Raw genomic sequence first — 16,907 nt, forward strand, 5'->3', positions numbered from 1 at the left:
TATATTTTATGCATAAATATCTCCTGGGAGGGTACACAACCATAAAAGGATTTGTTTAAGTGTGAGTGACATGGACAGGACTCGTGTGTGTTCAAAACCGAAAAACTTCACCTCTATGCCACGCAATACAGTAACTGGATTTTGCCTGAAGCTGTCTGCAAAAAGGAATATAATGGATTATGTGGTCAGCAACTAAAATAGTTAATAAGTGTAAATGAGTGAAGTTAGTCAATGAGTGCACCACTATGAGGTTTTGAAAGCTCTGTAGCGGGCAGGCTGTATTTTGGAGCTGTAGGTAACTTCAAACATTGACAAACTGGGGATATTCATGTGCTCCTGATCTATTCAGTTGATTACCTGTTCAATTGCAGACAGAGAAAAAGCTGATTCCGATAACTGGAACTTAAAATATCTCAAACTTACAGCAGGAGGCTATTCATGGAGAAAAGGGTGGGAAATGTGTTCAATGTCGTTTACTAATACTGCCATCACTTTTGCCTGACGATGAGTACACTTCATGCCACCTTTAATTAAATGCAGAAAAACAAAGACTTTATAGAGATCTTTTGTCTTCCACCACCCTAATGTAGTCGTTCACTGCCTGAGGTTTCAAAAAGTAGCTGTAAATCGCTTGAAGTACCACTTCAGCTGTCGTGACCATATTTTAGACAAATGTATACCCTACGTTTTTCAAGTGAATGGGCTGTATGATGTCTTCAGGCACAGAAGGTGCGCCATGGAGTAAGATGTTAAATGTAGCAGTTTATGACCCATGCATCGGAATGGAGCTACAGTATAAGGTGTGTTTAAGAACTGAAAATGTCTTGTGGATTTTTTTTGTTTACCATCACCTACTGCTGTGGTTCCCAACTCCAGTCCTCAAGGACCCCTGCCAATCCAGGTTTTAAGGGTAGTCCCACTTTAGCACAGGTGGCCCACTAATTTTGACGGAGCCCTCTGTGCTCAAGCAGGGATAGGCTAATAACCTGCACTGTGAGGTGTCCTTGAGAACTGGAGTCGGGAACCACTGACCTACTGTAAGCGACCATGTTTCCCAAGCTGTGCTGTTTGGTGTCCTATGGAGTATCACTGCTTAGTTAATATGGCCTGTACGACTTGCTTTCTGAAAAATACAAAATCGCCCTTATTTCATGCTCCATTTGTAGTTAATGACAGTCGCAGCAATCACAGTAAACAGCATGACACGTTCCACACCCTGTCCGTGCAAATAACTGCAGGAACACACACTCGAGGCAGACAGCACTTGGCGTGTAAGCACCACAACAAGAAAAATCTCCAAATGCCAATAAATTCATTGTCCTTTGCTAATATGGTTAGAAAACACTCCTGATCTAAAATGGATCTTTCACCGGTAACCCGGAGGGTAATTCCATAATACAAGTGTATATTATGTATTGTTCCAAAGTTAAAATGACAGACAGAAGGCCATAGTCATCTGATATTCATGCATCTGCCTTTCTTTAGTGGACTTGTTCATTTTGCTCCATTCACCAGTAGCAGACACACATTATATGAGTAACTACAAATGGCAAGTTTGGAGAAAAACAAAATGGTGTGGTATCTAGTACTTGTAATTATTTTTCTTAGAAATTGATAAACTTTTTGGTTTTCTTTTAGCTGTTTATGAAGCATATTTGATTTACATTAACAGAACATTTTCACAAAGGTTAAGTTACTTTATCAAACCAATTATGGAGCACATGTGCTCCTCGTCCATGTTTTCAATCAGTTTGGCCCACTCTACGGTGCAATTCAGTAGCGATAAACATCTGTGGTTTTTTCCCTACATGCTTTCCAGCCCTAGAAGAATATTGATGCATACTTCTTTAAGCTTTCAAAATGGTTATCCATTAAGTATCTATAGCCTATAGCGATCATGAACATGTCAGTTTAGTTTAGTGTATTGTGTAATCTGCATAGTCAGTTAAAATATCCCAGTATCATTGTGACTTCAGTGTCATCTGTGAGCATTTCAATTCCCAGCATGTTCACTCCACATAGAGGCCCAAAGGCAATCTGGCTTGCAGACCACTATTTCAGACATGTTTGCATTTTAAGACATTTATCTTTGCAAATGGGAACTTTTATGATTTGAGCTGGCAGCCTTGTAGACCATTTTGGCTCAAAGTCTCCAAATTGCAGTTCTGGAAGTGTCCCGTTTTGATAGTAGAGAGATGTCGGACGCTAGGAAACACCGACGACTCTGCTCACACATCTTACCAATGAGTGGAAATCTGACTTTCACTAATATTATTGCACAAGTAAGTGTTTCCGATACACTACACATAATGATTAGCCTTCCATTTCAGTGAAAAAAGAAAACACGAAGTACATATGTTTCATATTTAGTTCATGTTACCACTCAGACTAATGATGTCAGAGTTAATAAAACAGATGACATTATTTACATTGATGGGGGCAGATGACCAAATTAACCCCTTTGTTGCCAGGAGTGTATTGCAAAGCAAATGAGAAAAGATTACATTTCTTGTTACGGGTTATAATAATTTATAAGGTAGCTTTCCATATACACGTGTGCAATCTGAAAGAGGCAATCCCAGTCGTTTTTATTTTATTTAAAAACAAAAACAAAAAAAAAACATTTTAATACAGGATTGAAGCATGGGGTCTCCAGAACTGAACCCCATTAATTTCAGATCTGGGCACCCCCTGCTTCCGGAGGTACTTACCTTCCTAGGTAGTGCCAGTAGCCACTCTGGGTTTCACTATATGTCTGCATTTCAAAGCTGCCAGCCCCTGTGGGCCAATTGGAAGCTGTGATGTCATCAGGTGCGGCTTCCTACTGGCCCATGTGACGAGGAAGCTGAAAGCTGCAGGAGATACCGGCACCCCCTTAAGAGGTCTATCACCGGAAGCAGGAGCTCCCCGCAGCTGAAATGAAGGGGGGTCAGCTCCGGAAACCCCCTGCTTCAAAAGTATTAAAAAGTGAAGAAAAACTTCTACAAAAAAGAAAAAACTACAACAAAAAAACACGTCTGGAGTTGCTTCTTGAAAATCCGCTGAAAAGAATCAGTGTGCGCTTCATGTTGGGATGTGGTAGTACTGGTAATAATAATAATAATAATAATAATAATAATAATAATAATAAGTGTGTTACCTTGTAGAATGTTGTTTGTTGTGACTTAGGGTAGGGCCAGCATCACAGTTAGTCAGAGATAAAGTTGCACACATGCTTTTGACCTATTTCAGACCCTTTCTTCTTTTTATTGTAGATGCTAGTTTTCACAATGGGCAATCTGCTTATTGCTGCTGCCTTCACTTTCACTTTACATTTGATGCTTTGGTGGCTTTTAAAGTCTAATCACCCCATGCAGAAAAAGATATAAAAAAATATCATGTAGCGTATGCCGTATATAATGTCAGATAGATTAAGGAAGTTTGCTAATAGATTCTTTATTGAACCATAAGCATAAGAGTAGGAATGAGAAGCCTGCTCTGATACTTGGGTAACTTGTCCAGAAAGTATTTGAAGGTGAGACTGGAATCAGGAAAGACTTTGCGTCTGGACTCGAGGGATAGACAATCTAGTTCAATTAACATTTCACAATGGTGGGTGTTGAAGTTTATATAATAAGACAAAATGACATATTGAGTTGTAAAGCATGTCAAGTTAGCTGAGGTGAGTTTGGGGCGCTATACCATACACCAGGGGTGCGCAAGCTTTTCTTGCTGCGCCCCCTCTATCTGCTACGTATCCTCTGGTTTTTCGCGCCCCTCTCTTACCTCAGTGCAGCGTCAAATGATGCTGCGAGGTCGTGTCACGTGACCCGCGGCATAGTTTGACGTCACGTTACCATGGCAGCTGTGATGTCACATGACCACGCTGCGTCATTTGACACCGCGTTGCCATGGTCATGTGTCCTGAAGCCGGCTGAACCTCGGTAAGTAGAGGTTGCAGAGGCCTCGTGCGGTCCCCGGCATTTAATTTAAATGCCTTCGGGAAGAGCGCAGGACCTCAGCAACATCCCACGCCCCTCCAATAAACACTCTCACACCCCCCTGCCATACACTATATTCCCATGATCAATCATTGGCATTAGCATCTGCTGTGCAATGTGCTTTCTGACCAGTGGGCTTAGGCAGGCTTTATTTCTATAAAGTACACCCAGTTTGATAGAGATTTTGGATGTCCGTTTTTCAATATGCAAACCACAGGTTAAATTGGAGTCAAGTCACATACCCATATTTAAAGCTAGTAACAGGCTTGATTGGTGTTTATAGCGAGTTCTAATCAGTAGCTCTGTCATAGGAAGCTTTACAAATGTAGCATTGGTCCCCAGTACCATACAGCTGCATCCACCAGTATTCGACCACATCTCGGGAAAAACATTGAGATTCCGACCAAGAACTTCACTAGGTGGGCCGCAGCCGCTGTAATGTCTAATCGGATTAACACAGGGGGGGTCCCTGCGTTTGAATGGGACTCGCGCTGTGTGAATCCTACCGGGTTCCATCTGTCTGTAAGAGACAGACAGTAAGAGAGAGACTGAATCAGTCACTGTACCTGCGCGGGGGATTATTTTCAGGTCCCGAGTTACAGGCCCTGTTTGGGGTGCCGGTATCCCGGCGGCCATGTTTAAATTTTCCTGCGTCACGGCCCACGTGATCGGGGGATTTAAACCAAGCTGAGGGATTCCGGCACCCCATAACGGGGCCTGTAACTCGGGAAGCAGGGGGTCCCCGGACCTGAAATCAATGCGGTTCATCTCCAAAGACCCCGTACTTCGAAACTGTAATTTTGAAATAAAATAAAAGCAGCTTCATTACCTTAGCAGCTTACAGGCAATGATGGGGTTAAGGCAGACAACCAGGTTTATTGGGGGCAGGGTGAGTGAAGAGGGTAATTGCCCCAGGGTGGGGGTTAGGCCTCTCGCCCGCTGAATAACTCACTTATATATATTGCTGCATCTACATGTTTTGCCACTTATAGATCTGTGGAATATATTTCTAATTTTATCAGAGTTGATCCAAGAAGGATCAGAAAGGTTCCCCCTATTGTTAGCACTCCATGCTGGAAAATAATAGATGGACAATAGTAGTCCAACAGTATATCACTGTAAGTAGGTCTATTAACCCATAGAAGAACCGGAATAACCAAAATAATAAAGTTTTATAAAATGTCAAATAAAGATTAAAAACATATATGTGATATTAAAAATCCCCATAGTGGAGTGGCTTATAGAGCAGTTAGCAAAATTAAGTGTATCTATTTGAAATAAATTCAAACTGCTTTATTTCAAATAGATACACTTACTTTTGCTAACTGCTATATAAGCCACTCCACTATGGGGATTTTTAATATCACATACTGTATATGTTTTTAATCTTTATTTGACATTTAATAAAACTTTATTATTTCGGTTATTCCGGTTCTTCTATGGGTTAATAGACCTACTTACAGTAATACTGTATACTGTTGGACTACTATTGTCCATCTATTATTTTCCAGCATGGAGTGCTAACAATAGGGGGAACCTTTCTGATCCTTCTTGGATCAACTCTGATAAAACTATCATATTATCCTCCCAAGCACCTGCTTATATGTTTATTCACTTTGTTCTGAATTATATGGTGTAAGCCAGGGGGGCGCAAACTTTTTTCCTTGCGCCCCCCTGCCGGCGGTCCCCTCACTCCCGCGCCCCCTAACCCCCACTTACCTGCGCTCCGGCGTCATGACATCACGTTGCCATAGCAACATGACGTCACATGACCTCGCGGCGTCATTTTGACGCCGCGTTGCCATGGCGACGCAGGAAGGAAGCCGCAGGAGCCTAGGTAAGTAAAGGTTTACAGAGGTCCTTAATTTAAGTGCCTGCGGGAAGCGCACGGGGCCTCTGTAATCCCCGCGCCCCACCGCCGGCAGTCTCGCGCCCCCCTGGGGGTCGCGCCCCCCAGTTTGTGCACCGCTGGTGTAAGCGGTCTCATCCATCTGAATATATTTCTAAACACTATTTAGTCTTGTTCTGCATGCATGCTTTTTGTACATTTGTGCAAATTATGTATCTTTTGTAGTAGTACTAGGTAGGTTTGTATTGCCTTTATACCAGTTGTATTGCTACTTATTTAGAATATATCTGTGGTTCATACCTTTTTGGTATTTATGACCGGCCGGTCGTGACTTATTTGGGCACTTTTATGTTCCCAATGCAGTCCTTTTGTACTAGGATTATTTTGAGTGAGTATCTCTTTTTTGTATCATCATTTAGGTTTGTTGTCTGTGTATTTACAATATATTTAGGAGGTTTTTCTTGTTTGGTTCCATGTGTTTGTCATTTTAGAATTTATATTAGATGTGTTATTGATTTGAATGAAAATTATTTTGTACTTTGGACACATCTTTTGTTGAATATGTAATTGATATATCTTCTTATTGGGTTTCCGCCAGTTCTGTTACTCAAGCAGATATTATCTCGTTTAGTGATATCATTCATTATCAGCGGAGTAGATTGCGGTATACATTTTGTGTGTTTTATTTATATATATATATAATTTATTATTTTTTTTTAATAATGAACTCCCGATAGTCCCAGCCTGTAAGCCCTATATTAAAAAGAAAAGGCAGAACGTTCAGGCTTAAATAAGCTTATTATGATTCCTGGAGATGTTACAAACACTTGATTAAGTACAAAAACATACCAAGCCAGCAACTCTATTATATAAATATATTATAGTGTTTAGTTACATATACACTAAAATATCTCCTCTTGCCTTTTCATGGGATGGTTTTATTTTTAAAATCTGATGCTTTGTTCACAAGATATAAGTGTTTATACTGAAATATTAGGTGTCTGGGAGGTCAAAATGGATGTCTCCACAGAACACAGTGAAGTCTAAAGATTCCCATGGTAACCTCAGACACTAGAGATTTAGAAAATCAATGATTTTGTAAACTAAAAGAGTAGGAAACGTTGAGAGGGAAAGATTCTGGCGTAATAGGAGTGAACTAATATAGGCTTCTGGGGGTATTTCTGCTTTAAGGGATTTTTTAATTTAATAGATGTTCTCTGCCTGTTTACCTTAACTCATTTTATCTCCATATTCTCCAGCTATCAACGAGCACGTTGTGTGTTATACAGGAGCGCAGAACGTGATCTCCCTTAGAAAAACGAGCAGGAAGATAATGATGTGCAGATGTAGCCAGACTTACTGTCCTTATGGCTGCTGCCAAAAAAAAAGGGGGAACCCCATGTCCCGCCATGGCCACAAGGACAGCAAGTACAAGCAGCCCTGATGGATACTGCTGCAGGGTTCCATGCCTTTGAGTGGGAACCCACAGCGTTAATACTTTGCTTGAATGGGCCATCTGCAGGGAGAGAAATACCACTACTTTCCTTTCAGATGAGCTGCACTGCAGTATGCAGCCTCTCTGTCTGGATCCAGGTCCCCGGTAGGCAGGGCTGTAGTTGCTTCCCTCTTGATGATGTGAATGTCCTTTTTATGAGGCTCTACATCATCAGGGGGAGGCTATATGGCCATATTTGGGCATCTACATCGTCAAGGTGGCTGGACAGGACACGTAACACTGTACTCTGGGCCACTAGAGCTGTACCCACTATGCAGCCACACCAGAGCAGTGCAAAGCACCGCACAGAGGGCAGTAAGTCTGGCTACACCTGCAGCTGCTACGTCATGGGGTCCCGGTAGTGTCAAGACCCCATGACATAGTTGCTATGTCTAAAGGGCACCCAAAGGGTTAAACATAATTACCCTTCTCCCAAATACTATTAATTGCGATTCGCGTTGTTTTTTTTTATGCAGAAAAACAAACCTCCGAATCCACCGGCCTTCATCTTCATGATAGACGTGTCCTACAATAACATAAAGAACGGGGTCGTCCAGCTGATATGTGAGGAGCTGAAGACTCTCTTGGACAGACTTCCAAGGTAATCACTAAACATACAAGCAGTGCTACAAACCCCATCTATTGTATGAATTTAATATGACTATGAAATGGCTAAAAAGAAAATCCTAATTCGGTTCTCTTCTAAAGAAAATAATATAGACCGGACATTATGATTTGCCGTTTTAATACGAACATTGGGACGGTGTTCAGTTACTCTTCAGCGGCTCTCACTTCATATTGCTGCTGCGACAACTGTTGATTTATTTTTCATTTTAAATGAGCAGGTCATACTATAATTTGTAATAGGGGGAGCTAAAGAGTGAAGTTTGGTAAACAAATTCACAGAGGAGTTATGATTATTGCTGCTTTAACGCACCTTAATTGAGACATATAATTTAGCCACCTGCTGCCTAATAGTGTAAAGTAATCAAAGGGGAGGTAATGGAAATAGATTTGAGTTAATTTGTGTTTCAATGACATAAGAGCAGTAGTTAAGTTGTGGGTCTCAATGACTGTTTGCAGGAGCAGATAATGATGGCACTGATAATCGCTTGGAATAATAACTGCTTTTCTTTTGATACTATTATAAGGTAAATCTAACTGGCCTATTAAAAGAAAAAATGAAATTGTGCAGTTGTCCTATGTATGGAATACGCCAGCGGTGCGCAAACTGGGGGAGGGAGAATTTCTAGGGGGTGCGTGGGCGGTTACAGAGGCCCCACGCTCTTCCCCACGCCATGTAACTTAAAGGCGTGAGGCCTCTGTAACTCACTTACCTGCTGCCAGCCGGGTCTTCAACGACGCGTCACCATGGCAACACAGCGGCAGATGACGTCACGGGGTCGTGTGACATCACGCATCGCCATGGCAACGCGCGGCAAATGCCGCAATGGCGTCACGTTATATGCCGTCACATGACCCACGACGTCATTTCACGCTGAGCCATTGGGAGAGGGGGGGGGCGAACGCTGCGGCTCCCGGGAAGGGGCCGCAGCACAAGAAGTTTGCGCACCCCTGGAATACGCAATCTTTTTTGTTGTCCTTACCCAGGCATTTAACCACAATGCTGCCACCTGGATGTCCCATTTCCCAAAGCCTTTTGTTGTTCTGTAGCTACAGTATTACTTTTGTACCCCAAGTGGACGTAACAGGGCGGTACTGTACATTTCAAACCCTAACAGGGGGTTAACTGCCCCTGACTTGTATGGTGTGTTAACCATTAATGGACCTTCAGTGAATTTACCACAAAGTGTCTGTTCCCCTGAACAACCTCATCGCTTATTATATATTGTACATTCACTTCCAAAAATTCCTACATGCATTAGCACCATCTTTTGTCCAAAGGTAAGTACTGCAAGAAAGCCATGTATTTCTATCTTAATATTTGCACATACGGTATAAGTGTATATTCAAGCAGCAAAACATATGAAATCTTATGTTTTTGTTTTTGTTTAAATAAATGAGTTCTGTAGTATTGGATAATAATGGCTGTTTTTTTTTGTTTTTAATTCATCTCTTAATGCCATTTTTAATGAGTTTTAAAGCATCTTTTGCGTTCTATAGCAGACTTTAGCCCACCTCCCCAGCAGTGCAAGATGTTTGCAACACTTTTCTATTTATGATAATGTGTTGCCAATATTCCCAGCAGTTTGAGCTGCAAACTGTAACAATTGGTAATGTTACACGTAGTAATATAAGGATACATTGTTGCGGCTGAGTTACACTAACTGAAGGTGGCCATTATTAGGCACACAATCAGGATTTTTACAGATTTATAACAAGAGCACCAAACAATTAGCATCTTAGGTAAAAATGTATATTTATACATTGTCACATGCTTTACATATACAAATAAGGAAGGAAAAAAAGGGGTTATGTAGTATTGCTGCTTTCACAGGTATGTTCCTGATGTTGAAACTCTCTGTATAAGACTGAATCTGGCCTTGTTGAATTGATATATAAGTTAGTATGTTTGAATGTAAAAAGTATTTTTTTTTTTTTTCCTCTTAACTCTGTGCTGTTAATTGACCAAATGGAACAAGGTGACTGATTGGGGAGGGGGAGGGTCATGTGACCTTTTTTTTGTGTATAATACTAACAGCTCAGCTGCATTGGGCAGGAACTGCATTAGGCAGTGAGGCATTTAAAGTGAGCTTTTTAAGTGATACAGTTAGACTACAGTTGGACTAGAGGTGACTGGGGACTGCTTCTTTCTGCAAACTCTTTAACTCAAGACAACAAACGGTAAGCTATTCAGATCACACTATGATCCCAAGCTTGTTAGCCTGCATAGTTTAACCCCCCACCCCTTTACAACTTCTTTCACTGCAGCCTCTCCCAAAACTGACTGCACAAAACACTGAAACCCTAGCATTGCAATGCAGCAAAACACTTGACAAGGTACAGGCCCACCCCTGCTGTTTAGTCTGCACACACTCACTCTGCTCACAACAGCTCCTTGCAGCACTGCCTACCTCTGGCATCATGAACCTGCTATGTCTTCTAACTTTTTTCTTTCTCCTGGTCTCATGGAGATGTTACTCCCTCTATCCACTACAAACTCCTCCCTCCTGGCCCACACCCAACATCACCATACACCCTGGACTACTCAAAAGCCTTTCATTATCTATGGAATGTTGGTGGAGAACTCTAAAAACCAGCACACCAACCACTGCTCACTCTAATGGAAAACACCACAAATTTACAACTTGTAAACAACTACCCAAATTTCTTCTCATACTATTACTCTCTCTAGCAGGTGATATTGAAACTAACCCAGGTCCTCCCATTTCAGCTCTGCCCCATGCCCCTGAGAATTCCACCTTTAAATTCCAAAAAGGGCTATCTGTCGCCCATACTGCACCGACACACTTTATTCGAGCAAATACCCAGTATGTACCTGGCAGATACCTGGAATGCGCCGCTCCTCACCTCTGACAAGCCCCGTTGCGTTTGCCTTCCCAGCCTGGGTTCATGCCTGGCTGACGGGCGGCTGATCTGTTAAATGATAATGATTAGGATTTAATAGGCTGCAATGCTTCGCGTGTCTACCAGATGGCATAAATTCATGAATTGTAATGCAGTATATATATATATACTGTGCAGTATTGCAGCCAGCGGGAATAAAATGCTTCAATCCCTGCCTGGAAAATAACCCAATGCACTCGGGCAGAAAACAATCACAAACCTCAATACACCCGGGTATACCCGAATTCGTGGGACTAGCCAAGCTCGAATAAAGTGTGTCGCCAGTGTATAAACATCCGGAGCTTGCTGCCCAAACTGGATGAACTAAGGGCATGGTGCCTTATGCATAAACCCAAAGCCATCGTTCTTACAGAAACATGGCTATCCTCTAAAACCCCTGATGCAAATATCGCCATTCAGGGATACTCCATTTTTAGGAGAGATAGGTCAAAGATAGGAGGAGGGGTGTTATTTTATATTGCAGACACCTTACAATTTACACTGCTACATTGCCCACCAAGTCCACCCTCTTTTGAAACTCTAGTTGGCAAAATCTGCCTCCCCTTTTCTAAGCCCATCTTGCTTGCTGGCATCTACCGCCCCCCTAAAGCCCCACTACAATCCTTGACTGATATCACCCAATTTCTTGCCTCCATTTCCTCTCTGAATGAGAAGAGTGAGCTGCTAGTTCTTGGGGATTTCAACTTCAATTGGCTTGACCCTAAAAACCACAAAATCCAGATACAACTCAAGTCACTTAACCTATCGCAACTCATTTCCCAACCGACACGAATAAACCTGAAGTCGCATAACCATTCCTTGCTAGACTGGATTCTCTCCTCAAACCCCAGCAGAATCCAATCCTCTGGCATCCTTCCTGACATTTTCAGTGACCATGCAATAGTGTACTGTGTAAGGAAAATTAAACCGCCCCATTCAAGCCCCAAAGTTCTCCTCACTAGAACATTTAAAAACTTTAACCCACAACAGTTTCTGGATGACCTTACCAACTGCCCATGGCACAGAATCGATTTAATCCCCGACCCTGACTCTGCGCTCGACTATTTCCAATCCGAGTTCTTAAAACTCTGTGATACCCATGCTCCACTACGCAAAATAAGGGTACGGGGGGCCCACCTTCCATGGGTTACACCTGACCTTATAGCACTCTACCAGTTCAGGGATGCCTTGTGGAAAAGCTACAAAGTAACTGGCACTACCAAGGATCTCAATCACTACAGATGCCTGCGGAACGTGTGCACAAGGCAAACAAGGCATGCAAAAGCACAATATTACTCTGACAATCTCCTCCAGAATACATCAAACCCAGCTAATTTCTGGAAGGTTATCAACAATATATTCCAGCCTCCTAACCATCAACAACCAAGTAATATCACTAAGGGGGATATTACTCTGACAAACCCCACTGACATTGCAAATGCATTCAATGATTACTTTGTGGGGTGTGCCACTAACTTATTAGCGAAACGCAGCACAAACCCCAAACCTGAATCTCATCCTGGGAGTACCCCTATAGTCCCACCACCTCCCAACACTGCCCACAATTTTCAATTTAGCCCAGTATCTGAAGAGGAGATTACACAAGCGCTCCTCAAACTAAAACTAAGCAGCCAATGTGGACCCGACTTACTACAATCTAGGTTCCTACGACTTGGTGCCCCAGCCATTGCCAAACCAATTGCGTCCATAGTCAACTCTATCCTGTCTGCAGGCCATATCCCTAAGACCTGGAAAACTGCCAGAGTTGTCCCAATCTTCAAAAGTGGGGACAAAAACACTGTCTCAAACTACAGGCCAATCTCACTTCTCCCAATTCTATCCAAAGTTATGGAAAAATGTGTCCACTCCCAATTAAGCGATTTCTACACCAAGACAAATTTCCCTAGCCAATTCCAGTCTGGGTTTCGTCCCAAACACTCCACCGTAACTACCCTGCTAAAAGTTTGCAATGAAATCCAGTGTGGAATGGAACGGGGACAACTCACTGGTGCAGTATTCCTAGATTTTGCAAAGGCTTTTGACACAGTTGATCATGCTATCCTGCTTAACAAACTCCAGAGCTCTGGAATAGGGAAGCATGCATTAAACTGGTTTCAGTCCTACCTATCAGGAAGATCCCAACATGTGTCCATCTCAGGCTCTAACTCCAACCCCCTGGATATCACTTGTGGTGTCCCGCAAGGCTCTGTTCTGGGGCCCCTACTCTTCTCAGTGTTCATTAATGATCTTCCCACAGCTTGTAAGGAAGCCTCAATACACATGTATGCAGATGACACAATCCTGTATGCACACAGCCATAGCCTCTCTGACCTTCAACACATACTTCAGTCTGACTTTTTGAGACTCGAAAACTGGATTTCCCAAAACAAACTGTTTTTAAACACTGACAAGACTGTAACAATGGTATTTGGGACCAAGACTAAATTTGTAAAGCTTCCAGTGACTGAGCTCCTGATTAGAACCAACGCTAAAACCACCCTAACACCTGTCACTAGTTTTAAATACCTGGGCTTATGGTTTGACTCCCACTTAACATTCGGGATGCACATTGATACCCTGACAACCAAGACCTATGCCAAACTAGGGGTACTTTACAGGAACAAATCCTCCCTAAGTCTCCTGGTCAGAAAGCGTATTGCACAGCAGATGCTAATGCCAATTATTGACTATGGAGACATAGTATATGGCTCGGCTCCTCAAACCCACCTTAGCAAACTTGACACCCTCTACAATTCAATTTGTCGTTTTGTTCTCCAATGCAACACCAACACACATCACTGCGAAATGCTCAAAGAACTAGATTGGTCATCACTAGAGTCTAGGCGCAAAGTTCACCTTTCCTGTCTCACCCTCAAATACTTTCTGGGCAAGCTACCCAGCTACCTGAACAAGCTCCTCACCCCTACCACATGCAGTACCTATCACCTGAGATCAGACTCCAAAAGACTATTCATGGTCCCAAGACTCAACAAAGTATCCGGACGTTCCTCCTTCTCCTTCCGTGCACCCCAAAACTGGAACAACCTACCAGAGACTCTCATATCCACCACCAGCTTAAGTTCTTTCAAATCTAAGGCTGTCTCACACTTTAATCTGGTCTGTAACTGTTTCATACGCTCATAATATATATTTTCTTTAACTGTGCATGCAATGTCTTGTATATAAATGTATACCTTGTTCATTTATGTAACTGTATTTGTAACCATGTATTATTTGTTTTACTCTGTGCCCAGGACATACTTGAAAACGAGAGGTAACTCTCAATGTATTACTTCCTGGTAAAATATTTTATAAATAAATAAATTCAACTCAGCCAGCAGAACTTAAAGCTGCAGATCAAGCAATATCCTACATGTGTGTTTTTAATAAATCAGTTCTGTACTATGAGAAAATACTTGTAGCATTTAAAAAAAAAAAAAAAAAAAAATATATATATATATATATATATATCTCATGGGGCAGGGCTCAGCATTATGATAAGTTATTGCAGTGTCAGTTTCTGCCAGTGTATAGGGGTGTTGTACAGTATCACATTTTAAAGGAATGTAATTCCATATTTTCTTATTCAGCCAGTATTGATGCTTTAAGTAAGGTCTACTTTGTGTTGACAAGAAGACTTGGGTTTGAGAGTGCATTGCTTGTAGTCTCCTCTTCTAAAAACAATGTGTATTATCAGATGGCAGGACAGCATAACTATGCAGGGACCCCTTAGGAAGGAGCTATGTTAATTGAAAGAGGAAAGGTAGTAATTTGTGTAACATATTTGAATGTTGCAAGCCTAGACACAGCAAAACCTGGTCATTACAAACAAACAAGGTGGGATCTGAGTTCTGGGAAGGAGTCAAGATCTCACTGACATTAACTTTACCTGTCATTGTCCAAGGCAGCATTGGGAACAAAAATGCTATTTTTTGTAAGCTCTTGAATTGGCATGAAAATAATACCATCAGATAATAGCCCCATGCAGCTTCCCTGACTCTAAATGTTTTTTTGCATGTAGTATGTTGTCAGGGTGGGTGAGTGACACTTGGGTGGGTGAGTGACACTTGGGTGGGTGAGTGACTGACACTTGGGTGGGTGAGTGACTGACTCTTGGGTGGGTGAGTGACTGACACTTGGGTGAGTGAGTGACTCTTGGGTGGGTGAGTGACTGACACTTGGGTGGGTGAGTGACTGACACTTGGGCGGGTAAGTGACTGACACTTGGGTGTGTGACTGACACTTAGGTGGTGGGTGACACTTGAGTGATTGACTGACGGGTGGGTGGGTGACTATGACTGACTGTGGGTTGGTGTCTGTGTTCATTCACCATCACACACTCTCTCACACTCTCTCTCACACACACTCACACACACTCTCACACACATTCTCACACTCAGACACTCTCACGCACACTCTCACACGCACACTCAGACACACTCACACTCTCTCACAAACTCACTCACACACAATCTCGCATACATATGGGGGAAATCGGAGCGGGGGGAATCGGAACAGGGAGCATGGAGGCAAGGGGGAAGCAAGAGAGGCATGGAGCATACTGGTACTTACCACTTGCTCCATGCAGGAAGAGGCGGGCCTCACTTTGCCAGCTCGTATAGAGCTTGGTGCGGGCCAAAAAAAAAATCCTGGCTCCATGCCAGCACGGGCAGACAATCGGGGAGGGGAGTGCAGCACGGACCAGCCAATCAGGAGAGGGGGGAGGTTTTTTTTTTTCCTTTGCAGAGAAGCGCGCACTAAATCCTGTCACCCCGTGGTGACCGGGCGACCAGATTTATCGAGGGGCACGGCCGCACAGGGGGCCCGGAAGGCCGGGCCCCCTGATTCACGGGGCCCGGATGCCAGTAACTGCTGCCCCCCCCCCCCTGTTGGCGGCCCGGTATGTTGTTGTTAGTGAAAGTTTACTAAAGCTCCATGTCCTTGACTAGTATGTGCAAAATGCCTAGGCAACTACAGTACCATTTACCTTTTTACAGGTGCCAGCACAACATTGCAAACACCTCCTTGTGTAATGTGTTCTGGGCAGCACACGTCTTTACTAAGGACTGCTGCATTTAACCATTTTTTGTTGGAAAAGCAAAAGTAATCCCCCTCCAGAAATCATTTCGACCTTGGTTCATATAACCTTCCTCCCAAAACACAGACCAAAGAAAGTCCTACTAATGAAGAAGTCGACAATATTTTTTTCAAAAATAGTTTTGCTGACGGTGATTTCTTTGTCAATTTCTGGTTCTTATTTAAGTCCAACCCTGAGAACCTGTTTGTTAAGGCTTGACCTGAAGGAAAGTTTGGTTCAAGATTCGCTAAGCTTACACCCCTCCAGACACTGGAAAAGGGGCAGAGAGACAGAGAGATGAGAGAGAGACCTAATGTATTTAGTAGAGGATCCATTTACTTATGTGCCTCTGAGTCAGAGGTGGGCAACTCCAGTCCTCAAGGGTCAACAGGTCAGGTTTTCAGGATATCCCTACTTCAGCACAGGTGGCGCAATTAGCCAGTCTTCGACTGAGCCACGGATTGAGGCGCTTGTGCTGAAGAAGGAATATCCTGAAAACCTGACCTGTTGGTGACCCTTGGGGACTACAGCTGCCCACCCCTGTTCTAAATAGATTCATCTATGTTCCACACAGGGAGATACCTGAGAAATATGGTAATTTAAATATGTAAATTAGGTTACTAAGCAATAAAGTAATATTATTTCCTGATGTTAAACTTAATGTCGCTTAGTGGATAGGGGTCTGTTATGTTTTAGCTGCATGTCTTGTTAACACGAACGGACATTAAACACAACGCTTCTATTGTAACGGGAGTAAATTCTGGTTAACGTCATGTTTTGGTGTATTTAGTAAATACAGTGTTATGATTACCACCCAATATATTAGGTGGATATAACCTAAATAGGTTAACTGAGCTTATTGAATCTGGGTGGAAGAGTTGCCGTTTCAAATGATACCGGAAATAATAGCTGTATTTTTATTTTAGGAGGCATCATTTGCTATTAAAACATACAACCTAACCCTGTTAGTTTTTCTGG

The 16,907-nt window shown here is 42.6% G+C and overlaps 1 protein-coding gene across 3 annotated transcripts in view; it reads left to right on the top strand.

Moving 5' to 3' along the window:
- SEC24D (SEC24 homolog D, COPII component) overlaps window positions 1–16,907 on the top strand; it is a 106,554-nt gene that overhangs the window by 64,650 nt on the left and 24,997 nt on the right. For all 3 annotated transcript variants that reach the window (XM_075616323.1, XM_075616332.1, XM_075616341.1), the window contains exon 11: window positions 7,801–7,925. In XM_075616323.1, the coding sequence (XP_075472438.1) occupies window positions 7,801–7,925 (125 nt within the window). The remainder of the gene's footprint in view (window positions 1–7,800; window positions 7,926–16,907) is intronic.

The sequence above is a fragment of the Ascaphus truei genome, chromosome 1, assembly GCF_040206685.1.
Source record: "Ascaphus truei isolate aAscTru1 chromosome 1, aAscTru1.hap1, whole genome shotgun sequence".
NCBI classification, from domain to species: Eukaryota; Metazoa; Chordata; class Amphibia; order Anura; family Ascaphidae; genus Ascaphus; species Ascaphus truei.